Source organism: Nicotiana sylvestris, chromosome 6, assembly GCF_000393655.2.
Source record: "Nicotiana sylvestris chromosome 6, ASM39365v2, whole genome shotgun sequence".
NCBI lineage: Eukaryota > Viridiplantae > Streptophyta > Magnoliopsida > Solanales > Solanaceae > Nicotiana > Nicotiana sylvestris.
This window is the reverse complement of record NC_091062.1, coordinates 182,486,249-182,506,641: the sequence shown is the minus strand read 5'-3', so window position 1 is coordinate 182,506,641 and position 20,393 is coordinate 182,486,249. Positions and strand designations below refer to the sequence as shown.

The 20,393-nt window shown below is 38.6% G+C and overlaps 2 protein-coding genes across 2 annotated transcripts; both read right to left on the bottom strand.

Annotated features, from left to right (window-relative positions):
* Nucleotides 1-12,083: 12,083 nt before the first annotated feature.
* On the bottom strand, nt 12,084-12,557 carry LOC138871773 (uncharacterized). The gene has a single exon (XM_070149673.1). The coding sequence runs from the start codon at nt 12,555-12,557 to the stop codon at nt 12,084-12,086; it is 474 nt and encodes a 157-aa protein (XP_070005774.1).
* Nucleotides 12,558-18,812: 6,255 nt separating this feature from the next.
* On the bottom strand, nt 18,813-19,427 carry LOC138871772 (uncharacterized). Its single transcript, XM_070149672.1, has one exon. The coding sequence runs from the start codon at nt 19,425-19,427 to the stop codon at nt 18,813-18,815; it is 615 nt and encodes a 204-aa protein (XP_070005773.1).
* Between the last annotated feature and the right edge of the window lie 966 nt (nt 19,428-20,393).

Below are 20,393 nucleotides of genomic sequence, written 5' to 3'. Positions count from 1 at the left end.
GATCAGATTTTCGGCCAAACCTTTGAAATTCCCCAGCCCAAGTCAATTATGCACCCTCACCCGTCTCCAAATCCAGGCCCAAGTCACGCCCATGCCCGGTCCACCCCTTATAACTCCCAAACGACAGTGTTTTGGTCACGCCTCGTCACAACCGTTGGATTTTCCATCATCCAACAACTCGGAACTGTTGTACCCTTTACCTTAAAACTGTCCGAACAAGAGCCTACCCCCCCAAACCAACTCTCTCACTCTCATTTCTCTTTGAAGACGAAACCCTAGCCGCCCATGAAATCCTCACCGCCTCCACCGCTAACCGCCCACCTGAAATCGCCTCAGGTGGTTTCAGTGGTCAAATAAGTCCAAAAATGATACCAGAAACTCCCCCACATCTCCCCATTCTATATTTTCATTTCCTTTCCCTCAAATCAAGCTTGATTCGCTCGAATCTTAAATCAAAATTCGGTCCAAGACTTGAACCACTCTAAACCGGTCCGAAATTACACCCCAAACTCCTTTTCATTCCCTCTCTATGAATCCCTAACCGTATCCCCTCAAGTCATAGTCGAGTGTGTCGAAAGAACAACATGCGCACTGAGTGGATCGCAATTGATGTGCTTTGGGATTCATGTGAAACACAAAGGTTCAGTACATGTCAATGTAAGAGCACAATGCAACAGATGAATGGTATTGAGTTTGAATGGATCAGAGGTATTTTCCGTGATAAGGGTGACAGAGAAAGTAGTTAGTCAATAAACAAGCAAGGTATTTCGAGTGGAAATCAAAGTTATCATGGGAAGTTAAAGAGCAATCGCCCTCAAAATCAAGGCCACAAACCAACCACCATATTTATAAACTCACAAATTCTCTTTTTTTGAAACAGGGACAAAAATTGTGTCCAAATCAAAGCTTGGAAGTTTGAATTTTTTCAAGTGTCGTGCCCAAATTTTGTCAGCACAAAGGTGGTTTGAGAAGGGGAAAGAAAAATTTGTTCGATCTACAGGATCCCTCAATGAGGAAAAGCGTGGTTCAGGGGCAAGGAATTTTGTGCGGTCTACAGAGATCCTCCAGGAAGAGAGCGCTGCTCAAATAAGTTCGTTCTCGACTTTTCAGGACCCTCCTGGATAATGAGACTTAATTTAAAATATTCAGGACCCTCCTGGATAATGGGACTTAATTTAAAATTTTCAGGACCCAGATAATGGGATTTAGTTTTAAGTTTTTAAGACTTTCATAGACAATAAAATTTAGCGTAAGTTTTACCTTTAGGAAATAGAATTTAACTTTGAAGTTGTCACTCTTGAGATGAGATTTAATTTTTAATTTTCAGGACCCTCCTGGATAATGAGATTTAGCTTTTAAATTCATAAAGCTTTTGGGTACTATGATTCGATTAACACTCACTGATGTTCCCGATATCAAACTGGGAAAGAAAATTTCTTTTGTTTTGTTTGTTTTATTGTAATCAGGTTCACAAGCAGTAGTTTCAGAGGGGTCAGTTCAAGTGTTGGAAATCAAGAGCCCACCTGGAGAACAAAGGGAAGTCGTTCAAGTTTCAAGGGAAGCAATTCAAGTTTCAAGGAAAAACAATGCAAGTGTTCAGCAATCAGGAGCCCACCTGGAGAACAAAGGGAAAACAGCAAGGTTCAAAGGAGTTTAGCAATCAGGAGCCCACCTGAAGAACAAAGGGAAGCAGTTCAAGTTTCAAGGAAAATCAATGCAAGTGTTGGTAATCAAGAGCCCACCTGGAGAACGAAGGGAAGCAGCAATGTTCAAAGAAAGATAGCAATCAGGAGCCCACCTAGAGAACAAAGGGAAGCAGCAAGGTTCAAAGGAAGTTCAACAATCAGGAGCCCGCCTGAAGAACAAAGGGAGAACAAGACAAGTTTCGGAGGAAAGGAAGATAATTCAAATGCTTGAAATCATGAGCCCACCCAGAGAACAAAGGGAAGGAAACAGTGGTCAAAGGAAGATGGTTCAAGTTCAACAGTCAGTCGCCCACCTGGAGAGCACAGGAATACAATTCAAGTTCAGCAATCAGGCGCCCACCTGGAGAGCATGGGAATACAATTCAAGTTCAGCAGTCAGGCGCCCACCCGGAGAGCATGGGAATACGATTCAAGTTCAACAGTCAGGCGCCCACCTGGAGAGCACGGGAATACAATTCAAGTTCAGCAGTCAGGCGCCCACCTGGAGAGCATGGGAATACAATTCAAGTTCAGCAATCAGGCGCCCACTTGGAGAGCACAGGAATACAATTCAAGTTCAGCAGTCAGGCGCCCACCTGGAGAGCACGAGAATATAATTCAAGTTCAGCAGTCAGGCACCCACCTGGAGAGCACAAGAATACAATTCAAGTTCAGCAGTCAGGCGCCCACCTGGAGAGCACGGGAATATAGTTCAAGTTCGGCAGTCAGGCGCCCACCTGGAGAGCACGGGAATACAGTTCAAAGTTCAGCAATCAGGCATCCACCTGGAGAAAAGGGAAAACATCTCAGATTACAATTCAAGTCGGCAATAAAGGGACTTCACCGGGAGAATACAAGTCAACAAGGCAACAAGGATCACAAGATCAAGTTTGAAGATATAGATAAGGCTTTTGTAATGCATAGATCATAGTTTAGTCTAGCTTCTTTTTATTTTGTCATGGTGTAATAAGGGGTTCAGTAAGCAGCAGCAGCAACAACAACAACAGTGAAATCACATCTTCATGGTAGTCCTAGCTACCAAAACTTCCCAAACTACACTGACTTGATTCCTTTATAGCCAAGGATATGTAGGCAACCTCAGAAGCAGGGTGCGGTCAAATCTTTTCAAAAATGCTTCCCACGGAGTATTCAAACGGGCAAAAATCGCTCGTATACGCTCACTTTATCTTTGCACGAAAACTTTTCGTGTTTCCGAGCAAAGAGGGGCAGCTGTGAGCACGTGATTTTTGTCCTTCATGAAAATAACTCCTAAAAATAGACCAAAAATAATTTTTATTGATTTTAGGAATTTTTCTTTATTTATTTGCATTTCATGCATTTTTAATATTTTTAAATCATAGAAAAATCCTAAAAATTATCATTTTTACATATTTAGCTTTTAGTCTTTAAAATTAGCATTTTTAGTTAATTATTTTAATGTTAAAAATAAATAAAACATTTTAATTTCTACAAAAATAGATTAATTTAGGATTTTAATTAATTAAAAAAAAAGAAAAAAAAAGGAGAAAAGGAATTTAGGAAGAATATATTTTTGGTCTTGTTACTTCTAAAATTGGGTCAATTCCTGAAATAGCCCAAATTAATTTTAAACCACAGCCCAATTCCAATACCAATACCCATTTGATCTATTACCCTTTTTTCCATTTTTTTACTCTAATCCCTCACATAAAATGGAGCTAAGGCAAAAAAGAGATCAGAAAAAGACAATTGGAAAGAACCCTTAGTTAGCGGCGCACCCTCCCCTCCCTTCTTCTTCTTTCTTCATTTCTCCAATCCACCCAGACATTTTGACCTTACTCTATACACACACAAACACACACGAAAGGAGAAAGAAATAACAGAACTGGGGAAGGGAGATAGAAATCGGGAAAAATTAAAAAAAAAAAGAAGACCTCCATTGGTAAATTTGTAATCCCAAGGCTGAAGAGAAATACAAAATACAAGTCCTTTTTATGTCAATCTTTGCTCAAAATTTCACATAGAGGAAGCAGTGTTATTCCTCATCAAATTGCAAGGTTTTCATTCATATTTCTAGGTTTTCAAAAATGGATCTCGCTCAAGTTTGATGTTGTCTTGCTGTTTTTTTATTAGTAGCTGAGATCCATCTATAGTTCTGTGATCTTTATTTGGTCCAAATCTCAGTTCTCTTTCCAGGTATTTTACCTAGAGTCTTCTTTGTAATTTCGGAACATGTTAAGTATAATAGTAGGACACGTTTGTATTGAAATTGGATGTGTACTGGTGTATTTCATTATCATAACTTGATGAATTTTGAAAGTGAAAACCAAATTTCAATTCCTGTTTGCTTTGATAGCTTTATTTGAATTGTTTAATGACTTGAAGTTGGTTGGAATCACCTGAGAGTTATGTTGAAGATCATGTATAGTAGAGCTAATTATCATTCAAGCTAGCTCGACTATCTAGTTAAACAAATCTTGCAAATATCTATGGGATCCAATGAAATATTTCGTAATAACCCGGTATGAGGTTTAGAGCTTAGAATTAATTGTTCGTAATATGTATGAGTTTAGATTAGTTATTAGTTTCGGTCATCCGTAGGAACAGTTTTGTATATTACTCTTGTAAATATTCTATCAAGTTCAAGGTCATCCAATAAGTCTTTCTCCAGTCCAACATGTTAATGATCCAACAAAAGTGTCATTCTAACACCAATAACACAACCCCCATAGTTGTTGCAAAATTAGCGCCAAAGCAGATGCGTTACTATTGAAAATCAGCCACAAAAACTCCATTTTCATCCATGAAAGTCAGTTCTCAAAGCTCCCTTTAACCACTCCAAAATTCAGCCATAACAAGCAGCAGAAATGCAGTCATCAGATGCGAGTAAATAGTCCAAAATGCTGCCCATTGTTTCACCTAAAAAACGCCCCAAAACCAGCCCCTCAAGAGCCATGAAATGCAGCTCCAAATCAGCCTTAAACATTCACAAAATGCAGAAGTTCTCATGAAATAGCTCCATTAACATCGCTAAAAAATTGAGGTTCAGTCAAGTCAAGTTCGTGAGAGTCTTCTTTTTGTACACTTGATGACATACCGATTTGTCTGTGAGGTTCTCATTTTCAAAGTAACAAAGGAATCTCTGGCAAAAAGGTCCATTTCTACTTTAGTTAGTACTTCATTCCATGCTTTAATTATTCTCTGTTAATGGTGCATTTAGTAATTAGTTGGTCTACGTCACTCAAAGTTGGTATGATGAATACTGATATTTGAAGTGTTTGTATGTCTAGTTCTTATGGTATTATCAAGGTAAGGTCATCTATTCACGAGAATGACCTGTTAGTTAAACAAAGATCTAAACTAATAACTTGAAAAAGGGTCAAGAAGATCAAAAGGCCATCATTTGGTTGTTTCTTTAGTTAGCATTTTGTCTTGTTGCACATTAGAGTATTCTGCGAATTCGTTTATGGCTATAACTTGTTTGTTTGGTTAAATTGAAGTAACAGATGTTAGTAATTGGTTTTATTGATTTCCTTTTGTTGAAGTTGAAAAATATTAATTAGAGAGGAAGGATACAATTTGTTTTAGCAACCCATCGCAAGTAAATCTACGACCTAAGCCACCTCTTCCATAATTCTTGTCCATAACTATGATACCATTTGCAATAATCTCAAAATTAGTTTTAGGAAATGAATGATTCATGAACACTGTAGCTTGCTTTAGGCGCGATTAATAAACCATTGTAACTATGGGTATGGTTCCCGAGACATAGTTACGATACCTAATTCCAAAATTCGGGGGTGCATTTCATGTAACCCAATTATAACAACTTCGAATAATAAAAAAAAATTAAATATTTTGAAGCGTGCCATGCCAAATAAAATCTCAAAACCCATGGCCCTCGTTTAATTAATGTTTTTATCCTTAGAAATCGTGGCGTGCCATTTAGCGAATTTCCATAGCCCTCGCAAAGTTAAAAATGCGTAGTTGCCTTAGGCGCGTTATTTTAATAATATTACTTTCCTAAACTCGGGTGTACATTTCATGTGACCCAAATCCAAATCGTGACAATGTTAAATAAAATGTGTCTCGAACTACGGGTGCATTTCATGTGGCGTGGTCCAAAAACGTGTTTTAGATGACGTTGAAATTTGCCTTAAAAAAAATAAAAGTGGTTTTCAAAAGTTAAAAGTCACATAGGCTTAAAAGTGTTTTAAAATCAAATAATTAGGTCAATAATAACAGTTAAGCGACCGTGCTAGAACCACAGAACTCGGGAATGCCTAACACCTTCTCCCGGGTTAACAGAATTCCTTACCCGGATTTTTATGTTCGTGGACTATAATACAGAGTCAAACTTCCTCGATTCGGAATTTTAAATCAGTGACTTGGGACACCATAAATCATCCCAAGTGGCGACTCTGAATTTGAATAAATAATCCTATTTCGATTATTGTCACTTTAATGGGAAAACTCCCTTATATCTCTTTCGGGGGTAAAAAGGAGGTGTGACAGGAGGTTCTATGAGTGATAGCCCGTGTCTATCATCTGTTTCTATTCATTATTGAGAGTTTTGAGACTATTAATAAATTCCTATTGTCCATTACGTTAGGCTTCATGTGATTTCTGAGTATTTTTGGCTATGAGCTGTGATTTTTATGCTCCAACAGTATGAGAGCCAGTACGTGTTGTAATTTTGTTGACGGAATTGATCTAGTGAAAGGTTCCAGCTGGTTTGATGTATACTCTACCTGTGATTTAGAGTTGATGGCGAGACCCTCATGATTTCATGTGATTTGATGTGTTCAAACCTAGCTGTGTACCGCGGTGGAAGTTATATTAGGATAAGGTCCTTGTGAATTGTTCATATGCTTTAATTCTTTCCTTGTTATATTGTTTGGTAGGTTAGTACTGCTAGAGAGTTGTGCCTGTCGGGCTTGTTTGATCGTTCCCTTATGTTTTTCTCTTTTCATATTCAGTCATTTTCGTTCTGTGCTTCTTAAGTTTTAGCTTACGGGGTGTGTAACTGGTGGTGTTAGTTGTGACATGTTGATTCGGGTGTTTGGTTATGAGGTCTTCGTGTTTCTTGCATCATTGTCATTGTTGTGGAGGGTTGAAATAGAGTTCCATCAAATGTGAGGCTAATTGTCGGTGGTGGATTTGATTTGGGACAGCTATTGTGATCAGAAATGTTATTATAGGCCTATGTGTGGTGTGTTATCTTGTGTGCCCGTACCTTGTGGTGTAGGCATGAGTTGTTGCAGCTGGTTGAGACTGATACCAGATATGGATTTAGATTTAGGTCTTCTAGAAATAAATGGAAAGTGAAAAGTTTTGGCTATAAGACTTATCGATGTTGGTAGAAAGGCTAATTTACAGTTGAGAAGGTGTCGTTAGGCTTATGTTGATTGGGGTGACGTGGGATCACCCGGGCGTATGTTGGAAGTGTGCATTTAGTGATTTGATGACTTCGAGGCGAATCTTAGCACGTTCGAGGATGAATGTTTGTTTTAAGAGGGAGAGGATGTAACAACCCAGCCGGTCATTTTGAGAATTTAAGCTCCATTCGGCGACATAAGGTCTTGAACAACTTCATATTATGTGTATCGACTTGTGTGCATAGTTGAATTCAGTTACCGGATGATTTAGAGTCAAATTGGAAGAAAGAATCTAGTTTTGGAAGCATAGGCGGTGAGAATTTACTTTTGTGTAAACGGCTCCAGAATGAGTTTTGGATTATGTTAGTAGCTTCGTATTTGGATTTAGGAGTGCACTCGGATTCAGATTTGGAGACCCGTAGGGTAATTTGAGGCATTTCGGCGAAAGTTGGAAAAGTTGATGTTTGGAATATGGATAAGTTTGACCCATAGTTGATTTTTGTGATATCGGGGTTGGAATGTGATTCTGAGAGTTGGAACAACTCCATTATGCCATTTTAGGCTTGTTTGCAAAATTTTGCATCATTCAAGGTTGGTTTGATTGGTTTCGGCGCGCGTTTTTGGAGATGGAAGATTTGGGAGTTCATAGTTCGATTCATGGCGCGATTTGTAATTTCGGCAATGTTTGATGTGATTTGAAACCACGAGTGAGTCCGGATTAGATTATAGAACTTGTTTGTGTGTCTAGACGGGGTCCGGGCGGCCTCGGGTGTGTTCTGGGTGAGCTACGGGTCAATTCCTCCTATTTTTCAATTGTTGTTTTCTGTCTTCTGGTGTTCTTCTTCGTGATCACAAACTGACTTTCGCGTTCGTGAAGTATTTCTCCTAACTACCTCGAAATCCTTCATCGCGTTAGTGATTGTCCACCCCCCTTCGAGTAGGCCCCATTTCTTGTTCTTCGCGTTCGCAAAGGGTCTTTCTGGACAACCTCACTTTCCTCTTCGCGTTCGTGAGCCTTCTGTCGCGTTTGCGAAGCACATCTAGATAGCCCTCATTTTTCCTTCTTCGCAACGTGAGTAGCCTTCCACGTTCGAGATGCTTTAACATCTGGGCAGAATATAAGTTTTCCAAATCGAGGGTTAGGCCATTTTTATCATATTTAGACTTGTGGAACTCGGTTTTGAGCGATTCTTTGTGAGGTTTTCAAGCAATTCGATTTGGTAAGTGTTCTTCACCTAATATTTAATATATTCCATGATTTTATCTTCATTTTTATCATTGAAATTGTGTTTTGGGTTGAGAAAAATGTTGGTTTTTGAAGAAAATTTCTAAAATGAAAAATCATGATTTGAAGGACAAAATAGTATCGGAATTTGATAATTTTTGTATGATTGAACTCGTGTAGGAATGGGTATTTGGGTTTTTTTTAAATTTGTCGGGTTCCGAGGTGCCGGCCCGAGGGCAATCTTTTGGACCAATTTTTGGATTTTGTTAAAGGTTGAGATTTTATTATCCAGAATAGTTTCTTATGAGTTTTATTTGTGCTTTGAAGTTATTTTGGTTAGATTTGAGCTGTCCGGAGGTTTTTTCACACGAGAAGTTCACTTTAGAGTATTGGTTTGTCTTCTTTGAGGTATGTATCTTGTTTAACCTTGTGTGGAGGATTTCCCCTTAGGGTTTGAGTCTTCTATGTTGTTTGTAGCCCGTGTACGCGAGATGACGAGGGCATGCTTAGAGTTATTTGTGGGAAATTGGCCTTTTAGGGTTCTTAGGTTCTTATATTCACTATGTATGAAGTTGTTCTTGATATGACTGAGTGCCTATTTATTGGTTTCACCTCCACTTGATTAAATTAGAATTAATTTCTTTAGGATTCACTCTTATTGCCTATTTTGACTCTTAATTGACTTAACTGAATATTCTTCCTCTTCTATTGTCATGCAATCTTTTCATAACTGCTTATCTTTATTTGAAATTATCATCATCTCATCTTATAATTGTTTAGTCTTAATTGAGGTTATGATTATCTTTCTGCTGCTTATCCTTAATTAAATTGTCAAATATCCTCGAAATTGCTCAACCTTAAAAGAAGTTTAGACATCATATATCTTAGTGGACTTGTCTTTATTTGGAACTATATGACTTGTGTTAGCTTCCTTACTGTTGAATTGTATATTGTGGGATTATTGCTACATATTGGTTTTCCCTTGTTGAACTGTTCTCTTTACACCTACAATATTTAATGTGGTTATTCCTTGTGATCTGGTTCTGCCGTTTCTTTGTGATTTAAAGTTCTTGAGTTGATTTACTTGTCGCACTTGTATTATTGTCATTGTCATTGTTGTTGTTGTACATTGTTGTGGTGATGCACGAGGTTTCTACTGTGTAGTAACTGTTATCTTTGTTATTTGCGCTGCATATTTACATTGGGACTATGGAATGGTATTCTGAGAGATCCCCCTGTACAGCATATTTACTTTGGAACTACAGAACGGTATTCCCGGAGATCCCACAACCCTACATATTTACTTTGGGACTACGGAACGGTATCCCGGGAGATCCCTCTGTATTGCATATTTACTTTGAGACTACGGAACGATATTTCAGGAGATCCCCCAGCACTGCATATATACTTTGGGACTACGGAATGGTATTTCGGGAGATCCCCCTGCACATTTACGTTTGGGACTATGGGACGGTATCCTAGGAGATCTCCTGTTGTTATGACTATGTTTTGAGTTGTTGTCTTTCATTGATTTTATTCTTGCGTAAACATTCAATGTGTTGTTCATTTTTTTCATTATACTTACTAGCTGGTATGAACTATATTAGAACACTTGCACATGCATACACGTAGCAAAGCACCCTTATCGGATAAGAGGTTTTCTTGATATTGCTGAGTATAGACACACACCCTTGGTTATTTGCCTTCAATGTGAGAATGGCTTTATTTGGCATGTGAGTCGTTAATGCGATTATGAGGCGTGATGAGGGCACATGATGCCAAGTATTAGGGTTCAGGTATTGAGACCCGTATTGTATAATTATGAGATGAGGTGTCACATGGTGACTTATATTCTAAGGATATTTATTTGAAAAGATTATATTCGAAAGGTATCTATTTTGAAAGATATTTATTTGAAGGAAGTATATTTCGAAATATCTTTATTGGGAAGGATTATATTCTAAAGATTTCTATTCGAAAATTTGTGGGTGAAAGATATATACTTGAAGGATTTGACTAATTGATTGGAGTTTGTTGGCTAAGACCTGATATGTAAACTGTCGTAGTTGCTGAGTTATTACTTGTCTTTACTGTATTTATGATATCGGATTTGGGTTGTGTTTTCGTTCACTCTTCTGGGTCCTTATTATGGTGTTACGATGTTACTTGTTGTACCTTCATTATTGCAATTATTGTATTGCCATATCGCGTAGTCTTTATGTAGAAATCATGCATAGTTATTCCTATACTCATACTTGTTCAGTTTATTAGACCAGTAGGTGTCTTGACTGTTCCTCTTCACTATTCCACCGAGGTTAGTTTTGATACTTACTGGGCACCGCTGTGGTGTGCTCATACCGCACTTCTGTACATTTTTGTATATAGATCCAGGTATTTGATCGTTAGTAGCTATGTGGATTCTTGCTGAGGAGACTCAAGGTAAAACTATTGTTGTGTTTGCAGGCTTCGGAGTCACCTTCTCATTTTGTATTCACACTGTTTTTACTTATTTCCAAACAGTTGTATTTAGAAGTTGTAGTAAACTCTGTAGAGCTTATGACTTGTACTACCGATTTTGAGAAGTTGAAAATTTTAAAGAGGCTTCTATTTCAAGTTGTTGGATGTTATTTAAATGTTGTTGTTGTTTCATTTAATGTTAGGCTTACCTAGTCCCTAAGAATAGGTGCCATCACGATACCTAACGGAGGGAAATTTGGGTCGTGACAATTTTGAATACGGCCGCGCAGCCCCAGGCTCAAACTACTAGGGTCTCTGATGTTTCATCAGTGTGGACCGCACAAAAATGAGTGTGGCCGCACAAGTCCACTGCGGACTGCATAATTTTGAGTGCAGCCGCAAAATTCATGAACATACTTGCCCTAACTCAGAGAGTTGCGGACCGCACAAAAATGTGTGCGACCGCATAGCCTCTAGTGCGGGTCACACAAAAGTGTGTGCGGCCGCATAATTTAACTTTAATGGGCACTGGCTTACAATTCATATAAGGGTTTTCAAGAATTAGACATGGCTCTAACAATTAAGCATGATTAGATATTTACCCAGGCCCCAATTAACATTTATTATGCTACCCACATGATTCTAAGCAAAAACAACTACACATTGACATTTTAGGCATGAAATAACCCTAGATCAAAGAACAAAACAAAACAAAAGATGAAGAAATTAACATATCAGTAATGAAGATGCAGGCAAAAATCTAACTTGATCTAATAAGAGAAGACTTAGAGCTAATAGAGTGCACTGTAGTTGCTTAGAGCGTTTGGTGTTCGGAGGTCGAAAAGTGTAAAACGTTACGAAGGGCTCTATTTATACTCTGACCCGGCGGGCCCAGACCTACCTGAGTGCGGCCACATAATTTTGAGTGCGTTCGCACTCCTTACCTGCACTTGTGAAGAAGTGCTGCAGACTGAACAATAGTGAGAGCGGCGGCAGAATCAGTGCGGACCACACAAAAATGTGTGCGGCCGCAATTTGTTAAGGACTTTTGACATGCCAAACTTTAGAAACTATGCAATTTTGATCTTCCAGTTGTGAGACCACTCACAGAATTGTGTGGCCGTAAAGTGGTTATACGGTTTGCATAATTTTGATGTGGTCCGCACAGTTGTGACACTTAGCCAAATTTTCTTGCACAGTCCCTACAGTTCACACTCATTCTTGCGTATACTTCAAAACTAGTTAACACAAAAACAAAGCCTATCTAATCTAAAAAATAAAAACAAAAGAAAGAAAAAGATATGGGTTGCCTCCCAAGAAGTGCCTGATTTAACATCGCGGCATGACGCAGATTACCAATCACTTGAAATGAAGAACCGCCACAATGTGGCCATCATCAACCTTGCCAAGATAATGTTTAACCTGGTGCCCATTGACTCTAAAAACGTCATCATTCTTAGTTTTCAAATCTAGAGCACCAAAGGGGGTTACATTCGCCACTTCAAAGTGACCACTCCATTTTGACTTCAACTTGCCCGGAAACAACCGTATCCGGGAATTGAACAAAAGTACAAGATCACCCTCTTTAAACTCCTTGTTGCGGATATACTTGTTAGGAAGGTACTTCATCTTCTCCTTGTAAATGGACGAACTTGTGTAGGCATGATACCGGAATTCATCAAGCTCATTCAAATGTGCCACTCTTAGGTTTGCAGCGACATCCCACTCAAGGTTCAACTTCTTCAATGCCCACATGGCCTTATGCTCAAGTTCTACCGAAAGATGACACGCCTTCCCAAACACCAGTCGATATGGAGACATCCCAATTGGCATCTTATAGGCCGTCCTATAAGCCCAAACAACATCATCAAGTTTTTTTGACCAATCCGTTCAGTTGGCATTCACAGTTTTTGACAAAATACTCTTGATCTTCCAGTTGGAGACTTCAACCAGTCCGCTTGCTTGAGAATGGTAGGGGGTTGAAACTTTATGAGTGACACCATACTTGGTGCGTAAGGTATCAAAAGCCCGGTTGCAAAAATGCAAACACCCATCACTAATAATGGCCCTCGGAGTACCAAACCTTGTGAAGATGTTCTTTTTCAAGAATGCTACTACACTTCAAGCTTTGTTGTTTGGTAAAGCCACGGTTTCAACCCATTTTGACACATAGTCCACAACTACCAAAATGTAAGTGTTCCCAGAAGAGCTCGTGAACGGACCTATGAAATCAATACTCCAAACATCAAAGATATCAATCTCAAAGATGGTGGTGAGGGGCATCTCATTGTTCTTAGAAATCCCACCGGCCTGTTGGCATTCATCACAACGCTTGACAAGATCATTAGAGTCCTTGTAGAGAGTAGGCCAATAGAATACACAACTCAATCATTAAAATATCTATGAGTTGCTCATCGGAAAATGAATCATTGATCATAAGGTCGTCATGTGGCCTCCCCTCCTCCTCCAAACGGGACAAGTGGTCCGCCACTTGATTTTCACTACCCTTTGCGGTCTTGAATCTCTAGATCAAACTCTTGCAATAGTGGCACCCACCGCATCAACCTTACCTTAGAATATTTCTTGCTCATCAAATATCGAACCACGTCAGTGTGAACAATCACCTTAGTACCCATCAAATACGACCGGAACTTCTCCATAGCAAAAACAATAGCAAATAGCTCCTTTTCGGTCACTGTGTAGTTGACTTGGGCATAAATTCATGGTCTTGCTAGCATAGTAGACCGGATTGAATATTTTGTTGATTCTTTGCCCCAACACCGCTCCAACAGCAACATCACTACCGTTACTTATGAGCTCAAAAGGCAAGCTCCAATTTGGTGCGGGGATAATAGGAGTAGTAGTTGTTGATACCCAATTTTTCCCTATATATTTTAAATATGCAAAATACCTTCAAAATAGAATATGTATGCATATATAAGCATGTCCAAGGGTTATATTATTTTTCCATATTTTTAAAGGGGTTTTAATTGATTTATTTTCCCCTTTTTATCAATAAAATCCCAATAATTATTTCTAAAATTATTATTTTTGATAATTCAACTATTGGATTTTTATATTTATACAAAAATATGGCTAAAATAAATTTTTACATATTTTTACAATTTTATTTAGTATTTTTAAAGCTAAATTGCATATATTTGCAATATTAGCCCTTTTTAAGGTTTAATTAGGTTTTATATTCATAAAATTGGGTCCTATATTTTTAAATTGTTAATTATGTGTTATATATCATTTTATACCTTTTAATTTAGTTTTCAAAAACTATTTACAATTGTTATAAATTAAAAAGGGAAAAAGTGGCTAATTAAATTTTAGCCCAAATTGGCTTTCAAATCTAACCCAAATCAAACCCAATTCCCCGGCCCAATTTCAAATTAAACCCGACCCTAACCCTTTTTAACCCTACCCAAACCTGGATCCCCACCTACCCCATTTAATCAAACGATTTGTTTATACTTTTCTTCTACCTGACTCAGCATGTTGAAAACCCTAATATCTTTGGTTTTATCCAAGGTTCTGAAACCGTCTTTTATTTTGTATACGTGTTTTGGATGAGAACCTTTTTCATTGTTTAACTTGACTGATTCTGAGTTCTTACCCTTTTAACTCAGCTCTGTTAAAACCCTAGTTTCTTGAAATTTTCCTCACTTATTACTGAGAGTTTTTAAAAGATCTCCTTTACCTGTTGCTATGTGTTAGACTGTTTCCTTCATATTTGATTCTATGTGACTACTTGACTTTGTTGACTACTATGCTTTGATTAGGTTCTTTTACTACTAAGCCCTAGCCTACTCATGTTACTGTTGTATGTTTGTGTACATCTAGTTGTTTCTTATGTCAATACGTTTGGCTTTGCTTGTTCATTCTTCTCTATTATATGGCGAAGTGCAGAATTGTGACTCTTTCTTGATTGATCTTGATTTTCTCAAGTTACGACTGATTGCAAATATTTTCTTATAAACCCCTGGTTTCACTCGTTTTGTTTAAATTGATTGATTCCCTTCCTTTGCTGTGATGTTTTACCCCTGATGAATCCTTTCCCAAAATTAAGTATATTTTGTACTTAGACTTAATTATTTACTCTATACTTTTTACTATCCCCTATATGGTCAGAAATCAATCTTTCTCAAATTTGTTTTATTTCCTTAATTACCCTTGTTAGTGTCCATTTGAGCAATAATTCCTTGATTAGAGGGAATACTTGTATTAATTGATTCTGACTGTGATTACTTTCATATTTGTGTCAAACCTTTACTTGTTACCTTATTTTTCTACTCGTTTTAAAGGCTATAAATACCCTAGTTCTTTCATTAACAAGACACGGACAACTGAGTTCAAGAACACACATTTACACATTCAAACTCTCTTTCTTTCTCTACTATTTGTGCTACTGCCTTGTCTAGCCGGCTGAAAGCCAAGGCTAGACTTTAGAACTATGATTGATTTACTTTTCTACACTTTGCTCCTTTAACTGGTATGTTCTTAATTTAAATTCTGAAACTCAACACCTATGTGTTCCCTTGTTGTAAATCACTGTCTCTTTCTGCACTAACTTAATGGCTCGTGTTGTTGAGTTGTACTGTTTGTTTATTGCTTTACTCAGCATGCTTAAAATTCTGCCTTTCCCTATTCAAATGTGATTAGCATATTTACTTGTTCCTGTTTATGTCCTTCAACTAGCATGTATATAATGTACCTAATTCATGACTAATTATGTGTTTCTGATTTGGATCCTCTATGCCCCCAACCCATACTCCCCTATTTGTAACTGCTGAAGCATGTATATTCTCTCTGAAATGGTTCTCTGTGTGTTATTGTTGCTCCTACCCCCTTTCCCTTTTCAAAAACTGTTTTATTAGTCAATTATTCTGCTGTTTTCAAACTCACTTCAAACATGTTGTTTCTAAAACTATTTTCCAGCTCAACTCCTTTGAGTCTATGTCCAGCACTCTCATATGTACTCTTAGATCATTAGGCTCTGCCCCTCTTGTGCGAGCCTTGCTTTGAGACCCCTGAGCTCCCTCTGAACCTGGACACATAAGAGCTGGCCCTTCCACACTGCACAAACTCTCTTGGTTATGCAATCTGGTTGTGAGCACTGCCCGGGATCCCTTGAGGTCCTTAGGGAACTCTGGCACACCCAGATATGAAAAAGGCTTTGGAATAATATTGGCATGAAGTGGTTTATTACATAACTCAGAGAGGAAGTCAGGATCAGGATTCCTATGGTTGTAACTTCTTATTTTATGCATTTTTTTCTTATGTATTCAATCACATGGTCTGTAATAATTTGTAAACAATTCTGGGGATGGATAGTGAAAAGGGAAGGGGTGACTATACATGCTTTAGTTATAAAAAGGGGTCAAAAACATGTTATTAGGTTTATCTTCCTACTTTGGCAATAGAAACCATGCTTAGGACTCATTTCATGCATTAGAGATCATATTCCCTAGGATTTACGCTTATTGTTTTCAGCATGTCCATTTCATTATCATATCTCTTATAAAATCCTGCGTTAATTATGTTAATAACCGGAGTTTCTGTGATCATATTCCTACTGCCATGCACACTTAGAGATCCTATTTTAGGCTAAACAACACTAACAAACATATCATTTCTGTATATTCTGAAAATCATGTTTAAACGTTGTAATATTTGTGCATATAGAAATCCTGCTTAGGATTCTGCATCATTATGCATTTTTTTACATTAGATACCATGCCTTTAGGATTTCATTTAAATTCGCTTAAGCACTCTTAGTCTAACTATGAATGCACAAAGAGGAATAAAACAATTTTACTTAGTTTTTACAAACAACTGGCAATAATTCTATGTGCTGAACACCTAGAACATCATGTTTTTAGGTAATAAAAACCGTCTTAATGATTCGGAACAGCTACTACATTGGGCAAGCCCTAGGTAATAACCTGAATAAAACTGGAACTGCCTTTGTTTAATTATTAATTGCTACAACCAACAGGCAGGCCTGATTCGGACTTCTTTTCTGAGTTATATAATGAATCTGGTTCTGACTTAAACACTCTACTTAGGATTTTAAATTCAGACCTTAACTGTGTATAAGTCATGCTATCTATGTGCATACTTTGTGGAGGTATAATAGAGCCTTCTACTTTCCTATATGCCCCCCTAATTGCAGTCTTATATGTTTTTGTATGTCGCCTTAGTATTTTGCCTTTAGACCTAAGGCCTGCCTAGAACCCCCTCCTTATAGGAATAGTAGTCCTAAATTCCTCCGGGACTGATAGGATGGGACGGGTAACAACATGCAATAAGAGTCGAGACCAACCCTCACTTTAATTACCTTAACGGGGCGGGAAAGGGTAGATATGGATATGATGACCGGTGCGCTAATACCACGTGTATCCCCTCTTTTGAGGAGTGTTATACCGGGTTTTACATTGATGTGATCCATATTACAAACAAACCTAGGACACCCCCTTTACATTCATAAGCATGCATTAGATTATAACACTTTTCAAAATTTCACCTTTCAATAATTGTTTTCAAACGCTTGTGTGTTTAACTTAAACCCCCTATTACTTGAGCCTTACTTGTTTATTTGCTAATTGCACCAATTCACAAAAATTATCTGGCCGGGAACCACACTAGTGGATCCTGAGGGGTGCCTAACACCTTACCTTAGGATAATTTCAAGCTCTTACCCTATCTCTTTTTATCAAACATAGTTGTAGTTGAACCTTATAGGTTCCCTAACGTACCTTAAAATCGTTAGGTGGCGACTCTTCAAATACTCAATTCCTAAAAGAAAATGAGTCATCACACCCCATAAATATCGAAATCCGGACTCCTCTCCGTCGGAAGGGGAAAAGGGGGGGGGGGCGACAGTAGTCAACTTGAGCTTAAGCAACTAGAATGCCTTCATACAATCTTCATTGAAATGGAACTTGGCATCCTTCTCCAAAAGTTTGCACAATGGGTTCACCTCCTTGGAAAAGTCCTTGATGAATCGGCGATTGAAACCCCCAAGACCCAAGAAGCTCCTCACTCCCTTCACGGACGTAGGAGGAGGGAGTTTGGAGATTACATCAATCTTGGCCTTGTTGACCTCAATACCATGCTTTGAAATTTTGTGTCCAAGGACAATGCCTTCCTCGACCATGAAGTGACACTTCTCCCAATTCAACACCAAATTTGTCTCCTCACATCTAGCCAATACCCTATCCAAATTGTTCAAACAATCTTCAAAGGAATTCCCAACCACAGAGAAATCATCCATAAAGACCTCAAGAATATCCTCAACCATGTCGGTGAAAATAGCCATCATACATCGCTAAAAAGTTGGTGGTGCATTACACAACCCAAAAGGCATCCACGAGAATGCAAAAGTACCATAGGGGCAAGTGAGAGTGGTCTTCTCTTGGTCCTCAAGAGAAATAAGGGTTTGATTATAGCCATAGTATCCATCAAGAAAGCAATAAAAAGCATGTCCAGCCAACCGATCGAGCATTTGGTCAAGCAATGGAAGCGGGAAATGATCTTTTCGAGTGACTTTGTTGAGTTTCCTATATTCCATACGCACTCTCCACCCGGTGACAGTTCTTGTTTGGATAAATTCATTCTTGTCATTTGTTACCACAGTCATGCCCCCTTTCTTTGGGACACATTGCACTGGAGAGGTCTACAAGCTATCAGAAATGGGGTACACAACCCCGGCATCTAACCACTTGATTATCTCCTTCTTCTCCACCTCTTGCATTGCTTCATTTAGTCTTCTTTTATGTTCAACAGAGGGTTTGGCACCCTCCTCCAAAATAATCTTGTGCATGCAAAAGGCGGGGCTTATGCCCCGGATATCCGCCAAAGTCCATTTGATTGATCTTTTTCTCCTTTGTAGCACCTCTAATGTGGACTCTACCTGCATGTTAGTTAAGCAAGAAGAAAGGATAAGCGGTAGAGTAGAATAAGGGCCAAAGAATTCATACCTGAGATGTGGAGGCAATGGCTTTAACTCTAAAGTAGGAGCTCCTTGATTGAGGGCTTTATTTGAGGATTCTTCCGGTTTTCAAGAACCAAAGATAGCTTTCAGGTCTCATAAGTGTACAACCCCATGCCTTGCAATGCATTTACATACTCCACATAGCCATTACTCTCCTCATCATCATCAAGGTTGAGCAAAACAGCTTCCAATTTGTCTTCAACGTTCATTGTGGCACTAGCATTGTCAACTATAATCACATCCGTCACCAAATCCACGAGCAAACAAACTTCATTACTATTCGGTTGCCTCATTGATTTGCACACATGGAAGACCACTTTTTCGTCACCCACCCAGAAAGTGAGCTCGCCGACTTCCACATCAATAAGAGCCTTCCTCGTAGCAAGGAAAGGTCTACCCAAAATGATAGGCACCTCATAGTCCACTTCACAATCAAGGATCACAAAGTCTTCTGGGAGGATGAACTTATCAACTCGAACCAATACATCATCAATAATACCCAAATGCCTCTTCATTGTTCGATCCTCCATTTTTAACCTCGTGGATGTGGGTCTTGGTTTCCCAATTCCCAAAGTTTTGGACACCGAATAGGGCATCAAGTTGATACTCGCCCCAAGGTCACATAATGCTTTGGCAAAGTCAGCACTCCCAATAGTACACGGGATTGTGAAAGCACCCGGATCTTCCAATTTCGGAGCCATTCAGTGCACAATAGCACTCACTTCCGAGTCATCTTGATGGTCACACAATTCATTGATTATATCTTGGTTACCAAATCCTTCATGAATTTTGCATATCACGACATTTGTTCCAATTTCTCAACCAACGACACATTAATAAACAAACTTTTCATCATATCAATAAACCTTTTGAATGGGTTTTCACTATTTTGCTTTGCAAGCATTTGAGGGTATGGAGGAGGAGGCCTTGGTATTGGTACCTTATCCTTCGGCACTACCATTTGTGGTATGTCAATCACGTGTTCCCTAGACGGGTCCACTTCTTCTTGTGTCTCCTCCACATTTTCATTAATATCAATTCTTACTTCTTCATTAGCTTGAATCACATTGCTTGGGATTTCATTTTATTATACCACAACATATTCATCCACAATCCTTCTTTGATTTGAGGTGGTTGCATCTCCACCTTTTCCACTTCTAGTAGTCACGGCCATAGCATGTCCCTTATTATTACCACCCTTCGAGTTTACCACCGTATCACTATATTGTGCCCCCTTAGGATGAGTGTTCCAAACTTGTGAGATTTGTCCTAATTGGACCTCCAAATTTCAAATAGAAGTGTTGTGAGAGGCTAATTGAGTATCAGATTCGGCATTCTTCTCCATCATCTGTTTAAACATGTTTTCAATTCCACCCATCTCATTGGATGAAGAGTTCAGACCTTGATAAGGATAGAGAGGTGGATTGCTTGGTTGTTAGAACATCGGGAGCCTTTGAAAACCCGACCCTCGGTTGTTGTTGTTGTTCCACCCTCCTTGGTTATTTCCTCCCCAATTGCTTTGATTGTTGCTACCCTAATTGCCTTGATTATTCCAATTGCCTTGATTTCCTTAATTGTTCCAATTGCCTTGATTAAGATTGTCACCACTCCAATTGCCTTGGTGGTTTTGGTTGTTCCAATTACCTTGGTTCCCTTGTGACCTCCAT

What these genes read in the sequence shown, in the direction of transcription:
- LOC138871772 (XM_070149672.1), bottom strand. Translation starts at nt 19,427, where the DNA reads ATGGCTCCGAAATTGGAAGATCCGGGTGCTTTCACAATCCCGTGTACT.
- LOC138871773 (XM_070149673.1), bottom strand. Translation starts at nt 12,557, where the DNA reads ATGCCAATTGGGATGTCTCCATATCGACTGGTGTTTGGGAAGGCGTGT.